We start from the raw sequence: 26,077 nt of genomic DNA, 5'->3' as shown, positions 1-26,077 counted from the left end.
TATGCTTTCATGATGAACTATTTATTCTTTGGATTACTGTATATAGCATCTAAAGGGTAGGACAACTGAGATTAGTAGCATGTCATTTACTAAAGCTTTGTTTGGGTGCTCACGTGACGCAAAGTAACACAAAGCTGTGCATCAATTTACGTATCATTTTAAAAGGACAAAACTGCTCAGCATCAGTGACAACTATCCCCGCATACACGGATCTGAGGCTGCGGATTTTGCAAAACCATGCAAAGCATTGGATTGCTGATCAGCTGGGACATTTCTCATCACATAACCTTCTTTGGGGCAAGGCTGTATCTAAACTTGGGTGAAGGGTTTCTTCCAGATAAATGGGGCTTTCAGTCTGTATCACCCGTCTCTCATTAGGTTCTAGCAAGACAGCTGCTAGAGTTCCTGAGTATCATGGGGGCAGTGTGTTTGTGTGCCATGGTTGTGCTTGTCTCCATCAGATGGCTATGTCCATGTACACAGGCTCCCAAGCTCCCAGGATGCTTTGTTATAGTGGATGGTCCTGGCCTACCAGTTTTATCACCTATAATAACTCACCACTGGTTCTAACTGAGAAGTGACACAGGACAGGAAGACATTGTGTGCCCTTTAGGCAACATAAGTGAAAGGGGGGTCTTCCTCTTCTATGACATTCCAGCAATCAATGTGGGTCAGGACGCTAAAGCTCTTGGTCACATTCTTAGTACATTTGATTTTGCATATGCATCCCCTTCGACCACTAGTATTAACATCAAATTTCTTCCAATGAAAGCAGCATTTTAAGTGCATTAACTTCAGCAAAAAGATTGTGAAAAATTCTGTCATTCTTTGTAGAGAGGCTGTTTTGCCTGGCTGTAGTATTGGAATCTGTGTTGTTGCACTCCAATCCCTGCTTCGGACTGGAGGTGCTTTCCACAACACATTGCTCCCAGGAGGGTGCACAGACATAATATCGAGTTTTTTATTTCGACCTACATAAATATCGAGTTTTAAGTATCGTAGGGACAGAATATCGACATCAAGAATATCGAAGACCAGAATATCGACCTGATGGTAAGAAGTATTGTTTTTTTAATATCAAAGTTAGTAATATCGATAGCAAAAATATCGATGTTAACAATATCGAAGTTTATGTTAGTCTTATGTATTTTATATGTATGTGTTTCACATGTTTTGTTATGTTTTGTATTTAAAAAAAAATATATGTATTAAATGTTTAGAAGTTAATCATTTTTTTAAAAGTTAATTTTGTGTTTTAGTACCGTAGTGGGTAGTGGGTTTATAGGGGAATAGGGTGGGAAGTCATTTAATTATAGTAAATTAAATCATAATTTTTAGAAATTGCTAATTATTTTTAATTCAATTTTGCATTTTAGTTCTGTGGCGGGTTGTGGGTTTATAGGGGAATAGGGTGGGAAGTAATTTAATTGTAATTAAGTAATGAATAATTTTTATTTATTGGGATTGATAATTAATTTATTGTTAAATAATTATTAATTGGTAATTAATTTTTATTAATTGATTACTTGATACTTATATTAATTGTGTTAATTTATTATTGGAGTGGGTTGTGGGTTTATAGGGGTATAGGGTGGGAAGTAAATTAATTATAATAAATTAATAAATATTTTTTATTTTTTGGTATTGATAGTTAATTTATTGTTTATTAATTGTTAATTGGTAAATAATTTTGATTAATTGCTAAATATATTAATTGTGTTAATTTAGTTCAGGAGCTAGTTGTGTTTTTATAGGGTAATAGGGTGGGAAGTAATTTATTATGATTAATTAATTATTAATTAATATTTATTGGTATTGCTAATCAATTTATTGTTAATTATTATTAATTGGTAATTGATGTTTCACTGGAGTGGGAATAGAAATTTTAACCCTTTCGTTATCCAACACTTTTCCTACTGTTGCACTCTCTGAAGTGGGAATAGTAATTTTTACCCCTACGCTATCTAACAATTTCCCTACTGTTGCACTCTCTGGAGTAGGAATAGTAATGTTTAGCTCTACACTATCAAACACTTTCCCTACTGTTGCACTCACTGGTGTGGGAATAGTCATTTTTATCCCTACGCTATCCAACACTTTCCCTACTATTGCACTCTCTGGAGTTGGAATAGTAATTTTATTCCCTCCGCTATCCAATATTTTTCTGTATTATTTTAGTTAATGTTGTGTATAATTTATTTAAAAAATATTACAAATATTGTCGTTTTTTATTTTGTTATATATATTTTTTAAATTTTGCATTTATATTATTTTTTGGACAACACTTTCGAAGAACTGCAGGACGAGTGCTTACCGACTCCGCAATACTATCCTTATAAACGGATGTGCAGTGATGGGAACAGACTGATTCCGCACTAATAATTGTGACTGGCTTATGCCGCTAACACTCGTGGTGAGCATTGACTTGAATTGGATCCCCTACTTGTAGGGAGAACGATATTTAAAATGACTTAGGTACTAGGTGGCTGTTAGAAGAGAGAGCAATTGATCGCCAGCACTATCCTGAGGAACTTTTCGAAAAATTTACTGATACTATATCTGCTCTGAAGAAGTCTTCAGGGACAAAACGCGTTGGCTTCGGTCGTATGCTTTTTAAGAAGATTCAGAATAAAGAACCTCTATACAAAGACCTGCTGGGATCTCAATTCTTTTGAACTTGATTATTGCTTACTTTGAGTGGAGTGCTGGACCATTGTGTTGTATTTTTGTATGTGTATATATGTATTTATAATTTATAAAATGTTTTAAACAATTTATAAATTAAATTAATTATTTATGAATATTATTAAGCAAGTATATATATTATATTTTATATGTATATGTTTAATTTATTTTAGAATTATATGTATTAGGTATGATTTTTAAACATTTTAAAATATTTTTAAGTATGTTTCTTTTAATTTAATTTATTATTTACTTTATTTTACATTATTTTACAGTATTTAAAAACGATATTTTTAACAACGATATTTTAGACATCGATATTTTTTTCCGACATTTTTGTACTTACTATGATGTAGATAGGATGTCGATATTCTTGACTTCGATATTTTTGTCACAATATTTTTGTACCTCGATATTGTGGTACTCGATATTTTGTGAGTGATTCTCCCAGGAGATAGTTCTTCTCTTTTTCAAATTCATGCTTCGCCCTATGAGTAATAGTTGTACTGTTTAGAAAGAACATAGCTGGTCTTTCTGGAAAGGTCGAGGGCTTTCTGACAGTCTATTTATTTATTTGGGATTTCATAAAAGGTTTTTATGATTTCCCTCATGCCATCAGCAGGTGTTTTAATTCTATTATTTCCTTGGCCTATTTGTAGACTGAAGCACCACTTTTCAAAGGTACTCGGGAATTAAAGGAAGATCGGCCACGTCAGCTGGAAGACATATGCAGGTCAGCTGCATGACCTATTCCCCTTGCAATTGGCATTGGCGTAATGAAAGTTGAAGTGGCCCCTCTGCAAGGTACAAGGAGGGGCCCCAACTCCGGATTTAATCCGGAGCTCTCCGGCGTGTGTACAGTGCTGAGGGCCCCCCTGCAGCTCAGCCCCCCCCCCCCCCGCACTGCGGGGGATGCAGGGACCTGTGTTACGCCCCTGGCAATTGGCAAATATTTTATTTTGACTGTTGAAAAAACACGTTTCTCATTTTTTGTGGGAGAAGATGTTATGAATTTTGCAGAGCTATGTAATGAAGTCATTTTGCGTGTAGCATCTGTTGAACTGACGATATCGTTCTTCAACAGTGGACTCCAACCCTTTTGGTATTCCTCTTGGTATGGTTTTGGTAGGAAGAAGTTTGTAGGGGTAATACCCAGACTACCTAATAATAATAATTACTCTTAGTCTAGTACTTTCTTGTCATAGTCTTTAGGTCCCATGTACCAGCCCTTGCCTCATATAAGGTCTTTGGTCACATAGGGCATGATTAAGACCAAAATGCTCATGGGTGAGACAGAGGTATTATCTCCCTGCCCAGGGTGTGAAGCGGGTGAGAGGGACTTCAGGAAAGACTAGAGGTTCAAGCTCAGAAAGAACCTCTGCAACCAGATTCCGACACACAAGAAAGAGGAAAAAGAATCATGGTAAAAGCGAAGATTGTAACGATTTCTAGGGAGAGAGGTTGGAGTAAAGAGATGTTTGTTTTACAAAAGAAAAATCAAGTGGTTTCAGTGTGCCGGTGTATCTATCTTATACCAAGGCCTGTGCCTTACAAGGCCAGGCGATGAAGTAATGAAGAGTACCAGTACGTAATCTAGGAATCTATAACGACTGCAGTTTTGGACCTCAGCTGACTGGCTGATCAAATTATTGCTGTCAAACATGTTTCTGAAAACAAAGAAAAATCCTATTTTATTTGCTGCAATAACCTAATTGCTGCAGTCATACTATGTTACATTATACAACAAAACTACAAATTCAATTACTCTAAGTATTGTCTCTTAACCCGCTAATCATTACCTGATGGACTTATTCTTGCAAGCAATATCATCAGGTCATTTTGTTTAGATGACGCATGATACCAATGTAAACAGAGTAAATATTTCCTGTGTCCCATTCTAGCCCCTTAACACGTCCATACACTTACATGTAAATGATTCCTTGTTAAATGGAAACTGGATTTTAATCTGATTTCTTCTCATGGAAGGATACATTCTGTACTGAATTCGTAATCACTTAGTGCCATAATCAGCTGCAATGCTTAGGAGCAGTAATTATTACAAATCTTTTATCATTTGTCCCCGACATTGTTATTGTGAAGTACAACTTTGTCTCGTGATTTTTTTTGCATTATTTAACTAAGTTAAATAAGTCTATTTAAATAAGTCTATTTAAAAAATAAAACATGAAACTGGATATCTCTAGCCTGTATTTAAATAAGCATACCCAAACCCGAGATGCTCCAGTGAATATATTAAAGAAGTTGCTGTCGACATTTCTACACAAACTAAAGTTTGAATCTTCTGACAGTCTTGTGTCAGACATGAGGGTAGGTGAGATGGCCAAGTCTGTATGCGAGTACAGGGCGGTACCAATCCATGTCATTTTGAAGCTGACAAACACTGATTGTAGCAGAAAGCGACAGTCACGGGCCAGAGGAAAAATCTCTTAACACGCATTGCCTATATTTCAGAACTTTACTCTTCAAGACACCCATAATTCTGCAGACGTTCAAAATCCAGACACGTTTTACATTATGGTATGTGTTAAAAAGGACGTTCGAGAATGGGTAGCTTGTCTCAATGGGAGACCGATTTGGCAGAGCGGCTACCTGGAGACCAAAAGTAAAAAAAATTAAGATAAGTGCAGTGGGCAATACAAATATATGTAAGCGTGACTATTTACAACTCACTGATGGGCAAAAACAGAATATGCTGAAAGTTTAAAGCCAGGGCAATCAATCAAGCAGCACATTTGCAGAGTGCTACTTGTCACCTGTGAGGGTATCCAGGTGCTGGCAGGTTACAGTTGGTTAGCCAAATAGCCAGGCCTTCAGGGACTTTCGGAACTCTGAAAGAGATGGGGAGGTCCGTAGATAAAAGGGTAGTTTGTTCCATGTCTTCGCTGCTAGGTAGGTGAAGGAGTAACCTCCGCATCTGCTATGTTGGATGAGGGGGGGTGAGGGTTAGAGAAAGGGGCATAGAGTGGAGGCGTCTGATGGGCTGATGGAAGTTCGGCGATGGTTCAAGTAGGTGGGTCCGCAGTAGTGTAGGGCCTTGTATGCTTGGGTCAGGAGATGGAACTGGCATATTTTCTGTGTAGGGAGCCAGTGGAGTTCCCTGAGGTATGGGGTGATGTGGGATTGTTTTGGGAGATCCACGACGAGTCTGGCTGCGGCAGTCTGTATGGTCTATAGTTGTAGGAGGTGGGCTGCGGTCCTTGCATAGAGGGCGTTGTCATAGTCCAGTCGGCTGGAGATGATAGCCTGGGTGAAGATGCATCTTGAGCTTTGGGCTAGGCATTTGAATATCTTATGAAGAATGCAGTAGATGAAGAGGCAGGAGGAGGAGGAGGAGACAGAGTTAACCTGGGTTGTCATGTCTAGCTTGTTGTCCAGAATGATGCCTAGGTTCTAGCGTGGTCTTCAGGGGTAGGAGTACGTACGAGTTCTGAGGGCCGCTAGGATGCGCTTCTTGGGGCACTTTTGTTTCTGAAAATCAGTTCCTCTGTCTTGCCCGTGTTGAGCTTCAGGCAGTTGTCCTTCATTCAGTTGATGACGTCCGTCATGCAATTATGGAAGTTGGTCTGGGTATTTGTGGTATCTTAGGAGAGGGAGAGGATAATTTGTGTGTCAGCCAGGTGACATATCTCTTACCATAGGACTTCTCAGAGGATGCGCTACTTGTTTGCTGGTAAGGGTTTCCACTAATCATGTGCCTTTTGGTGCCTCTAGTGTGTTACTAAGCACTTACGTCATATGCAAAACACATGCATATAGCCCTAAGCTGGGCGTGGCAGTCGCTACAAATATTCAGGAGCATGAGCACTCAGACAAATGCTAGTACAGCATTGCCTTTATCATCCTTCCAATCCATGTCTGTCAGGCTGTGGAGGGGCCTTGCATGGCATTTTGAAGAAGCAAGAGAAGTGTTTTTATGACACTTCCCCTTGGGGAGCTAGGGCAGTGATAGAGGTACCAGGAGTGACCCTCAGCTTTCCAAACTAGCCTCCAAGGGCCAAAGCCCAACAGGGAAATGCAAGTGAAATAAATGCCTTTCCGGACCTGCTCTCTTATGTAACTAGGCTTATTATGTGCTCGGGGAAAAAACCCATAAACATTTTGCTATCTTCATGCTATTTATAAAACTTTACTTTTGAACATGTAGCAGACAGTACCAAACCCACATCCTCTTTATATAGTCATACATTGTGTTTTCATTATTTCTAAGTCTAAGTAAGTGCCTTGAGCAGGTTTACATTTCAATGTTCATTACAGGGCAGGCTTTCGTCTACAAAAGTTTATATAACTAATAGTGGTGTGCTATTTGCTTGTATAGGGATTTGATTGTCTATCATATGGGTAGTGGGCGGTGTACAAATGTTACAAAACACTTTTTCACATGCACATAATGTTTCCCTGGACGGCTTTACACCATGTGATTGTATGCTATCAAAAAAAGACTTCTCCCTCTACATTCACAAAATTGTGCATGAAAGATCAACCTTGATTTAAAACTATTGATAGTTCTCTCACCTTTCCTTCTATTGTATTAACCACTACTTACTCTTCATGTCTCATTTCTCTGATTAAAGCGTGCTCTAAATTGCATGACTGTGTGCCTGTGTACTGGGCAGACTTGTCCGCAAATTGTCCACACCTGGTTTCCTTGGTAGTAGAAGATTTAATTCAAAAATAATATCACAACACTGCACTAAACCCTATCCCTGGGTCCCGGAATAGCATGCTACCTGCTGTGAAGCATTTCAATGCCTTGTCAGCGCCAGCACAAATTATATAATTGTAAATACAAAGGGTGTTTAGTACATGGAAGAAGTAGTCATTGGAGCAAGGTCAAGAATAATTTGCATATGGCTGGGTCCTAACTGAGGTAGCAGAGTGTGCAAAAGAACGATGAACTGGGCCCAAAGTAATTACCAGTGGCTGAGATTAATTCAAGCATTTCTTCCATCACTTTTATACACGTTTGCAGGTTTGAGGAGCATCAAGCACATAAAGAAGACTAGACCAAGTCACAGATGCTATACAAACTCAGTCTATGCTGCAACTTGGCCAACGATATGTCTGACCTATTGTTATTAAAAAATACTTTTGAGTGTACTTGTCACATCTTGGAGCCTAACGTGTCACACTCCTGGGGTTTTAGCTACCAGAAGGATGTTGATCTTCTATAACTTTTCATTTAAAAAAAAATAAAAAAAAAAATAACTAAACTCTCACCCGCCTAATCTGCTCAATGCAGGCTTGGACAGAGGAAACACTCTGTACACAGTACATTCTTAGCCCATCAGGCCTGCCTCATTGAGACAGGACATGGCAAGGGCACCAGCCCAGGTAAGTTGGAAAGTTGTACACAGGAGAATCAGAAGGTTACTGCAGATTGGCCATGCCGTAAATGTCTTGCCAAGTAGTTGCTACACATCAGGGATATGTATCTCCAGGGTTTCAGATGCTTAGTATGTGGTCTCGCTTACATTTTAGGTGGATTGCTTTGCGATCCTTGTGATTAATCAATCAGATTAATAAGGTTCAACAGATGTAAATATAATTCAGCTGTGCAACGTCTTATGATTTTTATTTTCAGAATTGCTGTGTATCTCTTATTTCTCTGCCTTATTATGCCAGGTCGAATTGCAGGTATTACACAGCTACAGTCAGGCTACAATGGTAGGCCTGAAGCGATGTTTGCACTGCCCCTATAGTGTATGGCACAGTAGGTGCTGCAGTCCACCAGTGGCTTTTAACTCCAAGGCCCTGGTTGCACTTTGTACCACATGCCAGCGACTTATAGACAAGTTAAATATACCAATTAGGAATATGCCAAATCAACCATGTTTAAAAGGGGAGCACAGGCACTTTACCACTTGTTAGCAGAGCCGGAAGGGGTCAGCAAATCTCACTGACACCATCCCAGTCTGTGATGATTTAGGGAAGATGGTCCTCCTCTCATTCAGGGCTGGACTGGCCACATCAGTTGTTTTTACAGCGGTGGGGCTGGTTTTGCAGCAGTGGGGGCTGGTTTTGCAGCGGTGCTGCAATATCAGCCACCAGTAACAAAAGCAACAAGCAAGGTTCAGCCTCCCGGAGCCAGGCTGTGCCTCCCCTTGGGCTACACCGAGAAAATTGCCAGGGCTGCTTTGGGTTCCCAGTTTGGCCCTGCTCTCATCATCTGCCCTATTACAAGTTCAGACAATGGGAGGAGGCAGAGGGATCTTCCATCAGTCCTTTCCTTGAAGCCTCCAGGAACGACTGAGGCCTTTCTGCTTCTCCACCTGCAGCCAGGGACATGTTTGTTGAATGTTAGGTACATATGTGCATGAATGACTGTATGTGTATTTGTGCATGTATGCCGTAAAATGAGTATGCACAACTTTATGTGCTTGTGAATGGTGGGTGTATGTGTGTGCACTTGGGAATGGATGGGTGTGAGTAAGTGTGCATGTGGATGGGTGGGTGTGAGTATGTGTGTGCTTGTAAGACGATGATTGGAAGTGAGTGTGCGCATGTATACACGTCCCTCTGCGCATTCACATTATGGGCTGGAACTGATAAAGATATATAAAGGATCCAACTACTTCGCACTTTGTGATCCAATTCTTAAGAGATACTCTGAACCACCACAACGCCAAAATGTAGAGATGTGGGTTAAGAATGGATGACTATATTGAGCTTCTATATCTAACAGGCATTGCACGGGTCCCTCTTGCTTTGATGATGAGTGTGCAAAAACACTTAAAAACCTTCATGCTGCCTTGAAGTCAAAACCCAGAGACCATGGTGAAGTCCTTGCAACAGTTTTATAAAAGAGCAAGGTTAAAGTTTTTAAAGGAGGAGATGTGGGAAATGTTGCAAAGGGCTGCTGTATTAAACAGTTCTTAGGATTTCTGGTCCTTAATCAATGCTCCTTTTCTGAGAGACGAAAAAATGATGACTACTGATACCCATGTGGATGAGGAGGCGTGGGTTACACATTTTGAAGGACTGTTTGGTAGCTCACAGGAGGCAACTGTCCAACCTCCCTCTCTGTCCTCATCTAGCTTAGGAGACAGGTTGCTCTTTACTCTGGAAGAAACAAGAAATGCACTTAGCCAGTGTAAAAGATCGAAGGCACCTGGACCCAATGACACCCTGATTGATTTCTTTTTAGACAACCAAGATCTCTGGGCGCCACTCCTTACCAACGTTTTCAATAATATGGTCCGAATAGGTGCGCTGTCTACATGGAAGACAACAGTGATTGTACCTATCTACAAAAAGGGGGATAAGCAGTTCCAAAAAATGATAGGCCCATATCCTTACTAGACTCTACAGACAAACTAACGGGCTGGTTACTTTTAAACAGGCTTGAGGAATGGGCTCACAAAAAGAATATGATTATTCCATGTCAATTTGGCTTTAGAAAAGGAAAGGGAACAGTGGATCAGTGTTTGAACTTAAATGTAATAATAGACAAATATACGGCGGCTAAGAATGCCCACTTATACCTTACCTTCATGGATATGTCAGCAGCCTTTGATTGCGTGGTACAATCTAAGCTGTGGCTGATCATAGAGGCAATGGGAATTGAGATCCAGATAATTAATGTAATTCGAGAACTGTACGCTGATGCCACGGCCTGTGTTCTATTTTGGAAGGGACGAGAGTGCACAAGACACTTTAAAATCATTAGGGGCGTGAGACGAGTGCGTGCTCGCCCCCTTTTTATTTGCTTTATATACGAATGCCGTAGAATCCACTATGCTAGGGTCTACCACAGACATTCCGCTTCTTAATTCCTCTCCTGTCCCAATACTCCTCTGTGCTGACTACGCGGTGATCCTTGCATGTACAGGCAACGCACTGCGACGGCTCATAGAGTAGTATGCAATATTTAGGAATATTTTGGACATGAAAATTAATTATGCTAAGTCCTATATCCTTGTGGCAGGTACAAAGCAACAGAAACAGCTTCAAATGTACCTTGAAGGGATAAAGCTAGATGTTGTAGATTCTTGTAACTATCTAGGGATCCTGTTTGATAGCGATATTAATTGGAGAAATATGGTTGCCAACAGAGGATTACGATGGAGAAAAATATTGGAGACCTTTTTAGATTCGTGAAAAAAAATGGTTGCAAGCCAATTGAAGTGATAAAAAAGGTTTACGAGGCAAAAACAATATCTGCAGCCTTTATGGCGCAGCTGTCTAGGCATTTCTGATACCTCTAAACTCCAGCGCATAGAGGATGGTTTCTTAAAAAATGTGTCTTCCCTTCCCCAATCATGCTCTAATTATAACTGCCACATTGAGCTGAGAGTTCCTTATATTACTGATAAGATTCGTATTGCACTGATCTTGATGTTACATTCAGTTTGGCGGAAAGAAACCCTCTCACTAACTAGAGATATTATAGACGGCGCCTTGAAACTAGATGGTGTATGTAAAATAAGATGACTAAGATATATTGAGTCTAACCTTCAGGCTGTTGGGCTAGTTAACCTCACCCAGGATCCGAAGCTGTGCCTCTCAATATCTAAGAAGGAGCTGAAAACTCGCTTATTGGCCCATTTACATGCAAGGAGGTATGACTCTAGTTTTAAACTGCCCACAGTCAGACTGTACCATGCTGCACCTATAATAATTAACATGAAAATCTATCAGTTGTCATTTGTCACGAATCTAAAGCACAGGTATATTTTATTGAGATTTCGTCTAAATTATATTCCTCTCATGTTAGGCCACCCGTCTAAAAACTATGCGATTACTGCACTTCCACCTTGTCTCTGTGACAAGCGATCCACTCAGAATGACCTGCAATTTGTATTCTTTTGTAAATGTTATATTAATGAAAGAAAAAGATACACTATCCCGCTTATCCGGAAAATGAATTATAGATAATGTTGTTTAGCTCTACATTATCTTCAGTCACTGTCTGATCCTTTTACATGTTTCTCTATGGCCTCGTTTTTTCTATCTGCACTAAGTAAAACCAGAATAAATCATTATCCTGATATTTAAAATGTAATTCAAGACGTTGGTTTGGATAATATTTGTGCAGATATGTATGAATTACTGTTTCTTTTACTTGTTACTATTTTTTAAACACAAATTGTTTAGCATCTTCTCTTAAATCATGTTTTATTGCATGTTAGTTCAAATGTTAATGATTGTTTTAACTAATGATGCATATGTGTTTGTAGAATACTTTTTATGCCGATATGTATCGGCGAAATAAAGTTATTTTGACTGACTGACTAAATTGAACCATTTGATTAAAGATGATTCATGCATTGTTCAAAAGCACTTTTTACAATAAACTCCATACATAAGCTACATTTTAAATGATGTCCCTTAAAGTGAATGTCTAATAAACGTTTTTTCCCCTCCTCAGTGTTCATCATGGCTTCCGGACTTCTGGTTTATCCTTTTGGTCTCAACTCTGCTACCGTGAAAGAGTACTGTGAAAATTCAAGCATCTATTATGCCGGAGACTGTCAGATTGGATGGGGTTACATGCTGGCGATCGTTGGAGTCATGCTGGCTGTTTTTTTGCCATTCTTTGCAAAATATGCACCCAGAGAGCACACATCTCCAACGGCAATACCTACCATTCTATAGTCTGCTCTTAATGTTTAATTCACAAACTTTTTTGTCTTAATGCAATGGACGCGCAGCATTGGAATTCTGTACTTTTGACTGCACTTCTGAACAGAACAACCAATCTCACAAAGGCTGCAAGTGCACTCATAGTCTTCCTTGTGCATGGCAAGCTGATGACTTAGGATGCGGATTGCAGAGCTAGCTCTAACAGTGATTTGAAAAACTACTGCCTTTCAGTGGCTTTGTTCAGTATTGGTTTCTGCTTGAGGCATCTCTCTACCTCCTACATAGACCCCCAGTTGATTAAAAAAAGGAACAGATTTTACAAGATTTGGTTCTATTTTGATTCACTATCCAATATGACTGTACTAATAAACATGTGAATTTTTTTTCTTCAAAGCCTTGAAATAATCTACAACTACATTCCTAAATTGCAGAATTGTTGAACTTGCAGGTTTGGTATCATGGTGGGGAAGGAGCATGGCCATAAGTCACATAGAAGGACTAATACGCTGGCTTGGAAAAAACGGTTCCAAAGGCATTAAATCAAGCCCCCCTCTGAAGAGGCTGCTAGCCGAGCTGCCAATTGATAACATTCAATAATGTTGACTTGAGCCATATATATTTATGAAATAGTGATTTAAAAAACTTGTCACAATAAATGAGAATATTTATGATAATGTGCTGTGATATAACTGAACAATAGCAGTACCCTACATCACCTTTTGGAACAATTTGCTATAAGCAATATCTACACCTGTAAAATGTGTCTCGTCACTTATATTTACTTATAATTTTACTTCTGATGATGATGTTGGTTTTACGTTTTGTGACCCTCAGCCATTCCCTTCATCAGTGCCGAAAAAGTGAGTAGGAACTGCCAACTGCTACACGTTTGTATATAGACACCCAAACATTTCGAACATGTTTTTCAATGTAAGGATATTGATAAAAAAAATTGTAATTTACAGCTGATTAAGCAGAGCACTTTTTGATGTTTTTTAATTATGTACACATTATTGTTTCGTTTCCTATTTCAGAATAGTAAACCCTTTCTTAAACACCTATTTGTTAATAATATACATGGCCCATCTTCCTCATATGTAATACATCAAAAGTGTCCACAAAACTAGAAATCTCTCTTGTAGTAATATGTTAACATGAATGTGATGCTTTTTGTGACATTTGTAAACTCCAGTCATAGAACTATGTTAATGGTAACTACATTGGCGCCAACATTTCACAAAAACGCACCATTTGCCTTAAAGAAAACACTGATCAGGTTTAAGGTTCAGCTGGCTAATATGTCAGAACATGTTTCTCTTTTAAAATAATAAAACGCTCAGATTATCTTTGAAACAGGTCTTTCTGTCCGTAATTTATTCTGATGTTGAAGGCGGCATTTTGAATATATTTCAAAAGAAGTAAATCACTATTATTTAATCATTTTATACGTTATAACAAATCAAATTCGAAATTTAGTAAGAATGTTTAACATTTCTCTTCACCATTATTGACATTGTGAAATATGTAGCATTCATTTGAAGGCAGTTACCCTTAGGATACAATGGAATTTAACCAACAGCAAAACATACTTCCAACTAAATTAATAAAAGCTAAATAAGAAAGACGCTAACACTGCTGTAAAGAGAAGCTAGTGCTACTGTTTTCCCCCTTTATCATGCTGTCATTGACTTATTCATGGATGCTTGGCCCACAACATCAACTGGAAATGCTAATAGTTAATTCCTTTCCAGCCATCTAGTTTAAGCTTCCACCAAAATCTGGATGGCTTGCACAATGATGAGCCACTTAAAAAAAACTCATAAAGAAATAAATCGAATATGCAACTCAAATAAGCATTTTTTGAAAAAACTAGAGAGATGGAAAATCAAGGGGACCCTGAGCATTAGAAACAGGTTTAACAACGAATATATTTAAAAAGATACATCATATCCCTTTCAGACCACCATATGCTCTTAACTGGCCTCGGAAGAGACAAGAATCAATAATCTCTTCGACCTCATATTCTGGTGACCAATCGACTAGCACTGGTGGTGGTTTTATTGATTGTGTCAGCAATCTTAGACTTAACTAGGGACACTTCAAAAGAGGATGCATGTGCCAATGGAAAGGTAGTGCTAACTAGAAGATAGATTTTCCTACTTTCCCTGTGATCGTAATCGGCACCACACATTGAGGTGGAAACTTATTGTGAGACGCAGGAATCATCAAGTATAGCAAAGCCAGTTTTTTTCTGACAGTCAGGTGGCTATGGTGCCTGCACATCTGTAGTAGAGCTCGACTTTGGGCCAGCTAGGGGGGATTTCGAGAGACGACCATGAGGGAAAATTAATTATTTATTTAATTATCCCTTGTGGTTGTCTCTCGAAAGCCCCCCCAGACATCCCCACCGCCCCACCGCTCTTACCTGCAGTGGCCGCAGCTAGTGATAGAGGCAGAGGTCGCTGAATGTAAGATAGTGCCTAGCATTTTGTGCTACTTGAGTAATATTGCTTCATGTACAACAAAATGCAGTTTGTGAATCGGCCCCCTAGTCTACATGATAGTCTGGCCACAAAGGGAACTGTTAAAGTGGACACATTTTGAGGAATCATGTGTGCATGGTAAACATAGGAACATAACAAAAGGTATCTTCTCAAAGACAGGTGCAAAGAGTTATTGTATGCAAAGTCAGCTAGTACAATCCATCAGTACCAGGCACATGCATGATCCAAGCGAAAACATCCCAGATGTTGTTCCATCGGTTTGCAAGTGATAACTGGTTGACTTAAAGTGTCTGCAACCAATCCTTTCCATCGAATCTGTCCAAAATAAAGATGCAAATTGTGTTTCTGCGTCTCTGATGATGACCTCAAGTTGACCATGGAGGTGGAAAATTTAGATAAGAACTGCTGTTGCAAGTCTTTTCATGGAATAACATAGACCATATTCTTAAAGTAGTCTATTCCTACAAACACTGGAATATATCACTGACAGGAAGGTAAATTAACTTTAAAGACATTAGTGATCATGTTCCATTGATGATAAGGGGCTGGGAGAGGATGCAGGACTCCAGCTGCCAGCATATCTGATACTTTGGCCTTAGCACATATTGTACATGTCTCGACATATTCTTTGACTATTGATTTTATCCCAGGCCACCAAAAGTCTCTTGTGATTATTTGCAACATTCTCCTCTGGTCTGGATGTCCTGTTGCGGGGAAGTTATGGTGCCACTTTAGAATGTTGAACTGCGTTAACTTATATGGAAGGTACAAGGCTTCAGTTTGATAAAATAGGCCATTCGGAAGGAATCATCTCTAAGGTCCTTGTTCAGTCCATTGTTGCAATGGTGCGTCTTTTTGTACCTGCCTGATGAGATCAAATATGTACTTAGAGGGTGTTACGAAAAGAGACAGAATATATGGTGCATCATCTTGAGTCTCAGGATCAAATCCTTCTGTCGTGAGAGAGCGTCTGCCTTTCCATGCTGATTTCCTGGTCGGTCACAATCAAAATGAGAAAAGAACAGGCTCCACCTTGCATGGCAGGCATCAGAACATTTCATTGACATTAGTTATAGCAAGTTCTTATGCTATATGCATGCCGTAATCTGATTCTGAGCGCCTTCCAGATGGTGTCTCCAATGAGAAAATACCTCTTTGATAGCTAGGAGTTCCCTATTGTGTATAGTGTAGTTCTTCTCAGTGTCTGTTAAAATTCGGGAGTAGTAGACCACCATATGAAGCTCAATGATTTTAGAATCTCCCTACGATAATAATGCCCCATGGCAAAGGAGAAGACATCTGTCTCTACCACAAAAGAAACAAATCATGGTAATGTTGTAAGAACAGAGCAGATATTTAAGTTCTCTTAAGTCTTTTAAATGCTTGTTTCAGTTCGTTACACCATACAAATTCCACACCCTTCTTAGTCAACTGTACGACGAGACGTTAGATGGATGTTTGAAAAACTGTTTAAATTGCCAATAGAACTTGGCAAATTCAACGAATCTCTATACTTCCTTCACATTCTGTGGAGATGACCATTTTACAACTGCTTTGGCTCTGTCGGAAGCCATACCAATACCCTGCCCAGAGATTTCAAAACATAGAAAGCAAATGGAAGTTACTTCAAAAAGATAATTTTCTACTTTGGTATGCAAAGAGTGTCCCCTTAGGCCTGTGGGTGCCTCTGATACTTGACATTGATTTTCTTACAGAGTAAAGGCGTAGACTGGGATAGTGTCCAATTATACCACTATAAACAGGTTGAAGATATCCTTTCACAAAATGCTGGAAGGCAGGGGATATTGCAGAGCCAAATGGCATAACCAGCTCCTCAAAGTGTCCATAATGGGAGTAAAGCTATTTCCTATGCATCCCCCTGACAAATCCATACTAAATTTTAGGTCCCGCTAAGATTTTTGCTGATTTTAGTTGGTCAAATAGTACGATGATGAGAAGAGGTTTGATATTGGTTTTGTTTGGCAACGGTACTCAGCTCTCTATAATCAATGCATGGTCTGTGTTCTCCATTTGCTATCGTCACTAAGAAAATTGTAATGTTGAATGATTAATAAAGCCCATTTCTACGTTTTTCTGTCAATACTGTAGAAGAGCATTGGCCTCTTCACAGTCAGGGGTTGATCTTGCATTGGAGAATGGTATACCGAGACTTCAGGTCAATCTGGCAGTCATTCTCCTGAAGTGGAGGAAGGGAAGCAGCCCCCTTTTCACTGAAGACATCTGTAAATGCTCTATACTAGTGTGGAATAGTAAATTCTTCAGTCCTGGTCTTGTCAGTAGCTGCCAACCGGTTGTGTTTAAGAGCAGAACAAGTCAAGGGTTGAGTCTTCGCTGTTAGTTTTAGAAAGCAATACCCAGCCCAGTATAATAAATTAAATTCTGGAATTTCCATATTATTTGAGGGTTGTGATGCCGCAACCATGGAGTGCCCAGAACAATGGAAAATATGGAGCACAAATAAGGTAAAAACTGATTTTTACCACATGTCCAGTCTGGGTTGACTCAGTTAGATTCACTGTAGTATACAAAAAAGTGAAGATGTAATGGTTTAATTAATATCAGCCATTGGTAATCACTCTGGCCTGCATCCCAATACATTCTTATTTTGCTTTCATGGCACCTCAGTTTGAACCCAGCCACATGCAATTCAGTCTTGACCCTGCTCCAATGGAAACAGTTCAGCCTGAATACAAGCAACCCAGGAAGGACCGTTTTGACCCTAATTAGGACTCATCTGCCAGGTATAGCTTGGTTCTAATGGCACTGTGTGCACAGGACCTACATCTGGGCATACCCGTCCCAATAAGGGTGACATACTGTAGTATAGACAAACGCAGAGCAAGTGTCAGAAGATAAAAACAAACTGTAAAGGCATTTGTATTGCTCATCCACCTTGTAACTTCAGCATGGTTCTTTTGGGGGTGCTGCAGCACCCATATCCCTATTTACTGCGCCTATGTTGCAATGTGGGGAAGGTTGCACAAGTGTCCCACACTTCTCAGGTATAGGAGAAGATTCGATTGTGAAATGTGCTGTTCGTGAAACATGTCTGTATTCTTCATACCTACTCAGGAGGGTAGGAGGAGAGTTTAGAATTATACCAGTTTAATCTGTGGTCTCTCTGTTGGCGATGCCAATAACTGCCATGGAATTATTAAAAAGATATGTGAGAACAGCTGAGAAGTACTAGTAGTGGCCCATCAAAAACATTTAGCAGACCTTTTGAGAAGTGGCTGTACCTTATCAATAAATTGTTTCTGTTCGACGTGTGGTGTTATCTTGTATTGTTTATCAGCGTGAATCATAAATGTTATGGGGAAGAAAGGTGTTGTTTTGTCTCTGTGATGCCACATCAACTTCATCCTCTGCACTGAGACTGGAAACAATATTGCAGTGATTTTTTCCACATGTCCAAGCTGGGTTGTCCCAGAAAGAGTCATAACACACTGTTCCAAATGTTAGTGCAGTTCCATCATTTCTTTGAATCTCTTCCTTCACGGGTACTTTCTCAGTGACTGTAATTTGTTGTATGGCTTGAAACGGATATCCAACCACATTCGGGATGTTCTAATATCTAACAACGCAGATACTATGATCGGGCCTTGAGAAGTTATCAGTACTTGTAGAAAATAATGAGGTAGGTTTGCAATGCACACTTGAGTATTCCGTGATCTTTCCCTGCATCTGTTAGTGTCATACAAGCTGGCTTATTTCCCTGAAGCTGCGGGAAAGCTCTCACCAAATGTCCCACTTTTCTGCAATATAAACAGAGGGTCTGATTTCGCTTTTGTTAGACGGTACTCTGTCCATTTTGTGGCGAGAGATTTACCTTCACCATCCTCATGAATTTCCATCCCCAAAATGTAGGGATAATTTGTGGCCGAGCAGTCATCTCTCTAAGTAAAAAGGAACTGCTGCGATGGCGTTTCCTTTCAAAGTACAAATATTTTGGTGGACGCCACAGTTGGTTTTAATGGCCGTTGATTAAACTTTTCAAAAGCTTTGGCTTTCTGAAACAAATTCCCAAAGCAGGAGTTGGATTCAGAAAAAATAAAAATTAAAGACCCCCCACAACCTGGACGATTTCATCTAGGGTGAGGGGCTCATTCATTTTTTCTCTGCCCCTCACCACCAGGTTTCTCCAGGGAAAAACATACATCACCATAAAAAGGGTGGGCAGTGCAATGCCCTTCCTCCATAAGCCCCTACTCTGTGAGGCCCTCAGTGGAAGTTTTTCATTGATGGAACTTAAGATTGGTCTGTCCCTAACTGAGGTGTGTAGAGGGTTTGGTGTACAGGATACTCTGTCAAGTTTATAACAGAGTACCTATCAGAACCCTTTTCAGATGGCCACAGAGCAAGCAGGGGTTGCTGGGCCCAACCATAGGGGTTGAGGCCTTTTACTCTTGATGTCTCTGGCCCAACCTACTATGGATCCTGAACAACTGGCCCAAGTACACCTTCAGCACTTGACTTTTATGCTCCGAGCAGTCCAAGGCTCCCTCGGGGGTCAGGTGGATACAGGGAAATGAAGGCAGGCTCACAACTAAACACGCGTGCAGCAGTAGCACTAAATCATTGTCCAACAAAATATGCAGTTTTATGAAAAAAAGTGTATTTTATTTCTATTGCTAACAACACAAAGGAAAACTACAACATTCACAAACAACTGCTCAGTCCCCTAAAGGTCAGGGCTCTAGCGTTTCTTCAAGTGGTCCCCGGGGCCCACTCCCCCCTCGCCCCTAGTTATAGTGGTTGTTCCCCATTCACTAAAGCCCCACTAATAGTCCGAGTCCCAAGAGTCCACTCTGAGTCTATTTCAAAATCAACAGTGTTGCGGTGCCGCAGCACTAACTGTAAGCAAGTTCTCCAAGGGCCGACTGGCTTGAAATCAGTCTTGCCTGCACCTGCAGGTTTGAAGCGTCCGGAGTTCCTGAGCATGCCCCATCCGCAGGCGCTCAGAGGGGCGGCAGCTGAATCAGGTGAGTTTCACCACACATGGCCCAGAAGGACTGCACCCTGCAGCTCCTCCTTGTAGAGTGAGTGTCTGATATCCGTGTCTGGTGGCTCAGTGGACTAATGCATTTACTGCAGGGGCCTGTGTTCGACCTCATTGTCACGGGTTCAAATCCCGGTGGGTCCACTCACCCTCTCATCCTTTCTCAGGTCGATAAAATGAGTACCGTTGAGTAGGGTAACCATAAACATATGTTTTTCAGCACCAAGATGCCCCATTGGGGGTGGACGTGTGCTTTACAAATGCAAATGTTATGTTATGTTTATGTTACATCCGCTCCCTGATGAGGGGAAGGGGAGGTTTGATATGATGCTCCTGAAGCGGGTCCCTTGCTCTAATGGCGGTGCACAGGTGCTCCCACGGTGGCCTCACTGCTCCTGCAAGGGTGTGGATCAGGTTGCATGTCTTGTTGCTCCCGGTGACAACCCTCTGGCATATGGGGTCACTGTATCGTCTCTGTACCTGGGCTCTGATCTGGTTGACACAGCAAAGTCCTCAGCTGCGGCCCCTCCTGACATAAGGAGGGAGGTTCACCATGGCACAAGAGTTAAGTCCCTCACAACATGACAATCTTTTTGCGGCAGCCCCTCCTGGCATACGGGGTCACCGGCTCCTCACTACACACAGGCTCCAATCCAATCAGTGCAACAATGCACATGGCTCAATTCACGGCGGCCCTCCTCTGGCATATGAGGGATTTGTACTTCGTCGTGCCCATGGCTAGTGTACCAATTGGTGCAGCAGCCATCTCCTCACACCTCGCAAAAGGAGTCTACCCAACAGGGCTCCCCACTGGACCTCGCTCCCTATAACGATCTTCTCTGACTCATAGGGCACACTGGTCTTGGTAAGCAGGCAGATGCTGGTGCTCCAGGCTTTAGGGCGGGTGGTCTTTGACTCCCTGGGTGATGTTCCCTCACCTAGCAGGCCTTGGCGCTAAGTCCTGGTCACAGGCAGAAATCTTGCAGAGCTTCCCTTCCTCACACAACCTGCCTGTCTGCTTGGCAAATGATTATTTTTGGTATCTCAAGCTCCCTTTCTTATAGTCAATCTCGAGACACCAAATATAAAAAGAGTGTGAGTCTTGACGGTTATGTCAGGGGCCTGCACTTTTGAAGTATATACTTCTCTGCTCTTGAAAGCAGTCTGTCACAGCAGGAGTCACTCCAAAGCGGATAGTCCCACCACACAGTCCATGCAGGTAACTAGAGTTCACACACCTGGAAGTCAGCCACAAAGATATGTGTATCAAAAGGTTAGCTCAGGGACCGTCTGATACATAGAAGTAAAGAAGTAATGCCAGACAGTGCTGCGAGGAGCTGTAAGCCAGCCAGGAAAACAAGGAAGGCCCCAGGGTGTGGCAGCAACCTCACTTGTCAAAAAAATTAACAATACAAGTGACAGCACAACAAACGACTATGTTTGAAAGTAGTAACTAGGGAACCAAGAGGGAGGAAAACAACACTAAAGAGAACCAAAGAAGTATGAACTGTGTTAAAATCAGAAACCAGTGCAACTAAGTGACTTATTGAAAGCAGAAGAATAGATCCCAGAAGGAGTCTTAAGGTAGCGTAAGTCTGAACTGAGGTTAGTACTCTAGTTTTACAACCCTTATAAGTTTCCACTAGCCCATTCTCCAGCATCTCAAGCTCCTATGTGCCAAAGTTTGATTACATTTTTAGTTCCCATGAGGCTAAAAAGCTTCCCCATCACCAGAGTTATGACAGCCCGAATCAATTTGGTTCCTTTTGCAAAGATCCTTATGGAAGAGCTATCCATTAAAAGTGAAGGAGGACAAAATTCTCAAGCAATACATTGTGGAAAATTTCAAAAGAGGATTAATTTGTCATTCAACATCTTCAAGGGACACCATTTTTCATTATACTAAAAACCTGACTGCAGTTTTCAACCTTGCACAAATTATACAGAAATAAATCAAATTACTATCAGAAACAGATATCCTCTTCCTTTGACTTCTGTCTTAATGGATCAAGTGAAAAGTGTCTAGGTAATCACCAAGTAGAATTTGAGAGATGCATACAGATTAGTTTACATACAAGAGGGAGATGAATGAAATACAAATTTTAATAGAAGCTATGGACATTTAAACTACTTTCTGATGCTATTTGGCTGGTGCAATGTGCCTTTCAACATTTTACCAATGACTACTTTGAGGATATTATTGACACTTATGAATTAATCTATCTGGGTAATATCTTGGTTTTCTCTGAGACTCCAATGGAACACAGAAAACACATGTAGAAAGTTTTTATTATAACAGAATGTCTTACCCTCTCATTGTATGCTAACCTGGAAAAATGTAGTTTCAAAAAATCCAACATGCCTTTTTAGGGATTCCTGATTTCCCCTTCCAGAGAATAGATTAATGCTTGCATAAAATGGCCCAACCTCTACCATTAAAGAAATTCAGAGGTTTCTTGGCCTTGCAAACTGTTATAGACATTCCATACAGGATTCTTCTAGCATTCTGTTACCTATTTCAAAAGTTACTAAGAAAGGAGCTCCTTTTGTTTGAGGCTCCGAACAAGAAGAAGCATTTACAATTCTGAAGAAGGATTTCATGACTGGTCTTATCTTATCTTCTGGTGACTAGAATTGTGCAGCGTTACCTGCGGACTTCGGGGGAGAGACTTGTCCGTTGGGCGCTTGCGGCGTTCCCTGTGACTCCTTTGCCCCGCCGGCGCCTCACTTCCTGGTTGCAGAGCACGGGGAGAGGAGGCAGCAGGCAGCAGACTACAGCCCCAGAATTCCTACTCGTGGCCCAGCCCCCAACCAAACACGCTTCCGCGCCCGGAGGCGCTTATAATGGTCAGGCTCCCTCCGCGTCGCGGGACACGCGCGGGCGCCACCGGGCGAAGCCCTGGCAAAGGGCGGGCCGTCTGTGGCCATCAGGGGCCAGAGGGGGTCGGGCCGGGCCACCCCTCTTGGTTACTACATCTGGAGACTTGACAGTGAGTTATGACTGTTTGACTCAGGGATTGTTAAATTATATACATATCTGTCTGTCGCGAGACTCTGCCACGTGCTACGGCATTTTGCCTGTATTGTATTGCGCGCATGCTGTGATAGGGGAGGAGGGGATAAAACTGTAGCTATTCCAGGCTGGGTGTGAAGGTTAGGACTAGCGTGGGGTGAATAAGTACCATTACGATACCTTCAAGGGGAGTGATTATTTGTTGTTGGGAGCATGGCAGGCAAAACGGTTACACGCTCGACAAGAGCAAAGCTCAACACTCCCTCTGTTCCCCAGGCGCATAAAGCTGACACTAGTACACCTTTCCCTGTAATTAAGCAGCCAACAGCTATTGACTGTATGCTTAAAAGAGCGCTAGGGGCTGTGTCCAGTGAAATCGAGCGCACAGAGCGACGTCTGTCCCTAACCCCAGTATTTGACCCACTTGTCGCTACCCAAGATCAGGACCAGGAGGTCGTGTTAATCTCACCGCCCAGCCCTTCAGAGCCCAGCGAGCAGGATATCTCGTGTGCCCAACAGACCACCATAAGGAAAAGGGAGGATTTAGTCGCAGCCAAAAGCGTCACAATGCAAAGAAAGAAGAAAGGCTGCCTAAAGAAGCGAAGGACCAAAAATAGCATAGAGAGCTCCTCCCACCCTGCGAGCAGGAACAATACTGGGGTAGAGCGAGCAGTACAGACATCTCATCAGGTAGACCCACCAATATGGTTGACCCAAATTACGTCAGATTTACAAGCTCACTTAGAAACATTTATTGTAAATCAGATGAAGCCGCTAGTAAGTAGGTTGGACAAAATCCTGAGTGAATTAAAAAATAGGGAGAAAAAAGGCAGTCCAGTAGGGGAATCAAGTAACGCTATAAATACCCCTGACACCAATTTAGTGTCCCCAAGTGATAAGAACACTAGTAATACAGGGGACGCACAATCAATAATTGTACTGACCCACAAAGTCCCAGCTCCCCAGCTACATGCGGATAAGCTCACTAACCCAAATGATAGAGGATTACACACAATTAATGGTCCAGGTGTGCAACAATTGGACATGCGATCCCAACTATCTGCTGATCCCAATGTAAGAACAGTACACAATGTAGAGAGGGCTACTACAATAAACTCCACTAAGGCTCTACTAACTGTTAATCTACCACCTGAGTCATGCCCGTTGGTGGTAGTTTTTGCTGGGGTCCCAGAATTAAAACACGAGCAGAGAGAAACACACCAGGAGTTAAAAAATAAACTCATTCATTGGCTGACCCAAAATAGACCATTAGCGGATAACCAAGATGGGGAAATCCTTTTGGTTAGAAGAGTGAACTGGATAGGAACCAGACCCAAAAACATCGTAGGCAATTGTATTATCGCTAACTTTAGGGATAGGGGGGTTGGTGAGCATATCCTCAGAAGGGGACACTTAATCGTGTGAGCGGTATAAGGCCTTTGTCACTTAGTTATTTTTACCCAAGGCAGCATGAAATACAGGAGGGACAGTACAACACTTGGAGAAGTTGGGAGGGACCAAACTCGTACTCAAACAGGACCCCAGATTGCACACGAGGAACGGCAGGGATATGGGCAGGGGGACACCCATGCTGGGTAAACAGGTTAAGCCCACTAAGGACTCTAGAGGAGACTGATTGACTAATCGCCCCACATACCCCGGAAAAGCAGGCCGACATAGAATATAAGAATCTTGACTTGGAGGCATTGATTGGGGGAGGCTCGAAAAACCGAGGGGGGACACCACTCACACACTTCTTGGTCAAAGAGGATAGACAGTCAACATTAGGGGAGCACAGGTGTAGGAGCCTAGTAAAGACTCCGTAAGCCTCTAACTCCATCGCTAAGGGACAATCGCAAGTAATCTCAGGGTCAGGAGCTATAGCCCCAGCTTCAACATTGCAGGGTATGGAATCTCTGAGGCCACATGCTAGGAACCAAGATGGGCTGGTTAATATCTCTCAAGGTATGACTGGGCCAGGGAAAGATAAAATAGCGGAAGAGGGCCTGAGAACTATCTCTTGGAACATAGCAGGTCTTGCAAGTAAATTTGACAACGAGGACTGGCGGCAGTACGTGGCCCATTTCCACATAATTTGCTTGCAAGAAACCTGGGTAATAGACAACACCCACTTCCACATGGCTGGGTATAAATGTTTTTTTATCCCAGCACAGAAAACCACCTCAGGTAGAGCTAAGGGAGGATTGTCCATGTATGTAGATTTAAAAATACAAGGCAAATGGACCAGTGCGGACTGGTTCTCATGGAACATCCAGGCTCTGAGGTTTAGGAGTAAAGGGTTAAGGCTCGTTTTGTTTAATGTGTATAACACAGGTCCTTCCGGAGATGATATTCCCATCCTGGGGGAATTAGACTCCAGACTGAGCCATGAGCTTGCGCCTATTAACGGGGCCTTGGCCTCATTGATACTAGTAATGGGTGATTTGAACTGCCACTTATGCCCCCTGTTATTTCCGATTGATGTGAATTGGTCACAATGCCCAGTGAAAAAAGGTCCTCATTTTATTCACTCATCGAGGGGTATAGACCTGGGTAAGCTCCTTCAATCTTATGACCTGGAGCACACGGTTGATTTGATGCCACTGGGGCCAGATGGCACTCTCCCCCCCACCTTTAAAGGGAGAGGGTGCTCTTCCTATATAGACTATATTCTTGCTTGCTTCCAGGTGCTTAAAGAATCGGATCACCGAAGTAGGAATTGAGTGGAGCCCCTTCAGTGACCACAATCCATTGGTAATGGAGTTTCTGTACCTGGCAAAAGTCCAATCCAGTAGGGGGCATCACCGAGAGAGTGACGGACCAAGGTAGAAGACTGAGGTGGGCGAAATTAGACGGGGAAAGATTTTACCGGTCCTTAATGGATAAAGGTAAATCACTCATTGATGAGTGTTTAGATCTCTCTGTGGTAGGGGATCGATTAACAAATGGATTTGGCCAAATAACTAGCCTGGTGGAGGGGCTATTGTGGACCAAGGCCCCAAAGAATACCAACTCGAATACCCCGAGATGGTTCGATGGGGACTGCACACGAGCCTTGAGGGAGCTAAAAAAAGCCCTTAGCAGTAAACCCAGGGATACTGTGAAAGTCACAACGGGTAGACTAAATTATAGGAAGGAGCTGAAGAGAAGGAAAGTAGCACTGCAGGGGGAAGCGTGGGTGGCCTTGAGGGAGGCCTCCGAAAAAAGGGATATCACGGAATTTTGGAGACTAATAAATACCCCTTGTTTTCA

The 26,077-nt window shown here is 41.6% G+C and overlaps 1 protein-coding gene across 1 annotated transcript in view; it reads left to right on the top strand.

Moving 5' to 3' along the window:
* Positions 1–13,638, top strand: part of LOC146858414 (LHFPL tetraspan subfamily member 7 protein-like) — an 853,086-nt gene extending 839,448 nt beyond the window's left edge. Inside the window, exon 3 of the mRNA XM_085646917.1 lies at positions 12,074–13,638. Within this exon, the coding sequence (XP_085503043.1) occupies positions 12,074–12,300 (227 nt within the window). The 3' untranslated portion in view covers positions 12,301–13,638. The remainder of the gene's footprint in view (positions 1–12,073) is intronic.
* The last annotated feature ends 12,439 nt before the right edge of the window (positions 13,639–26,077 follow it).

This window comes from Triturus cristatus, chromosome 3_2 (genome assembly GCF_964204655.1).
Source record: "Triturus cristatus chromosome 3_2, aTriCri1.1, whole genome shotgun sequence".
Taxonomy (NCBI): Eukaryota; Metazoa; Chordata; class Amphibia; order Caudata; family Salamandridae; genus Triturus; species Triturus cristatus.
Note: the sequence above shows the minus strand (reverse complement) of the source record. Positions and strands in the feature narration are given on the sequence as shown.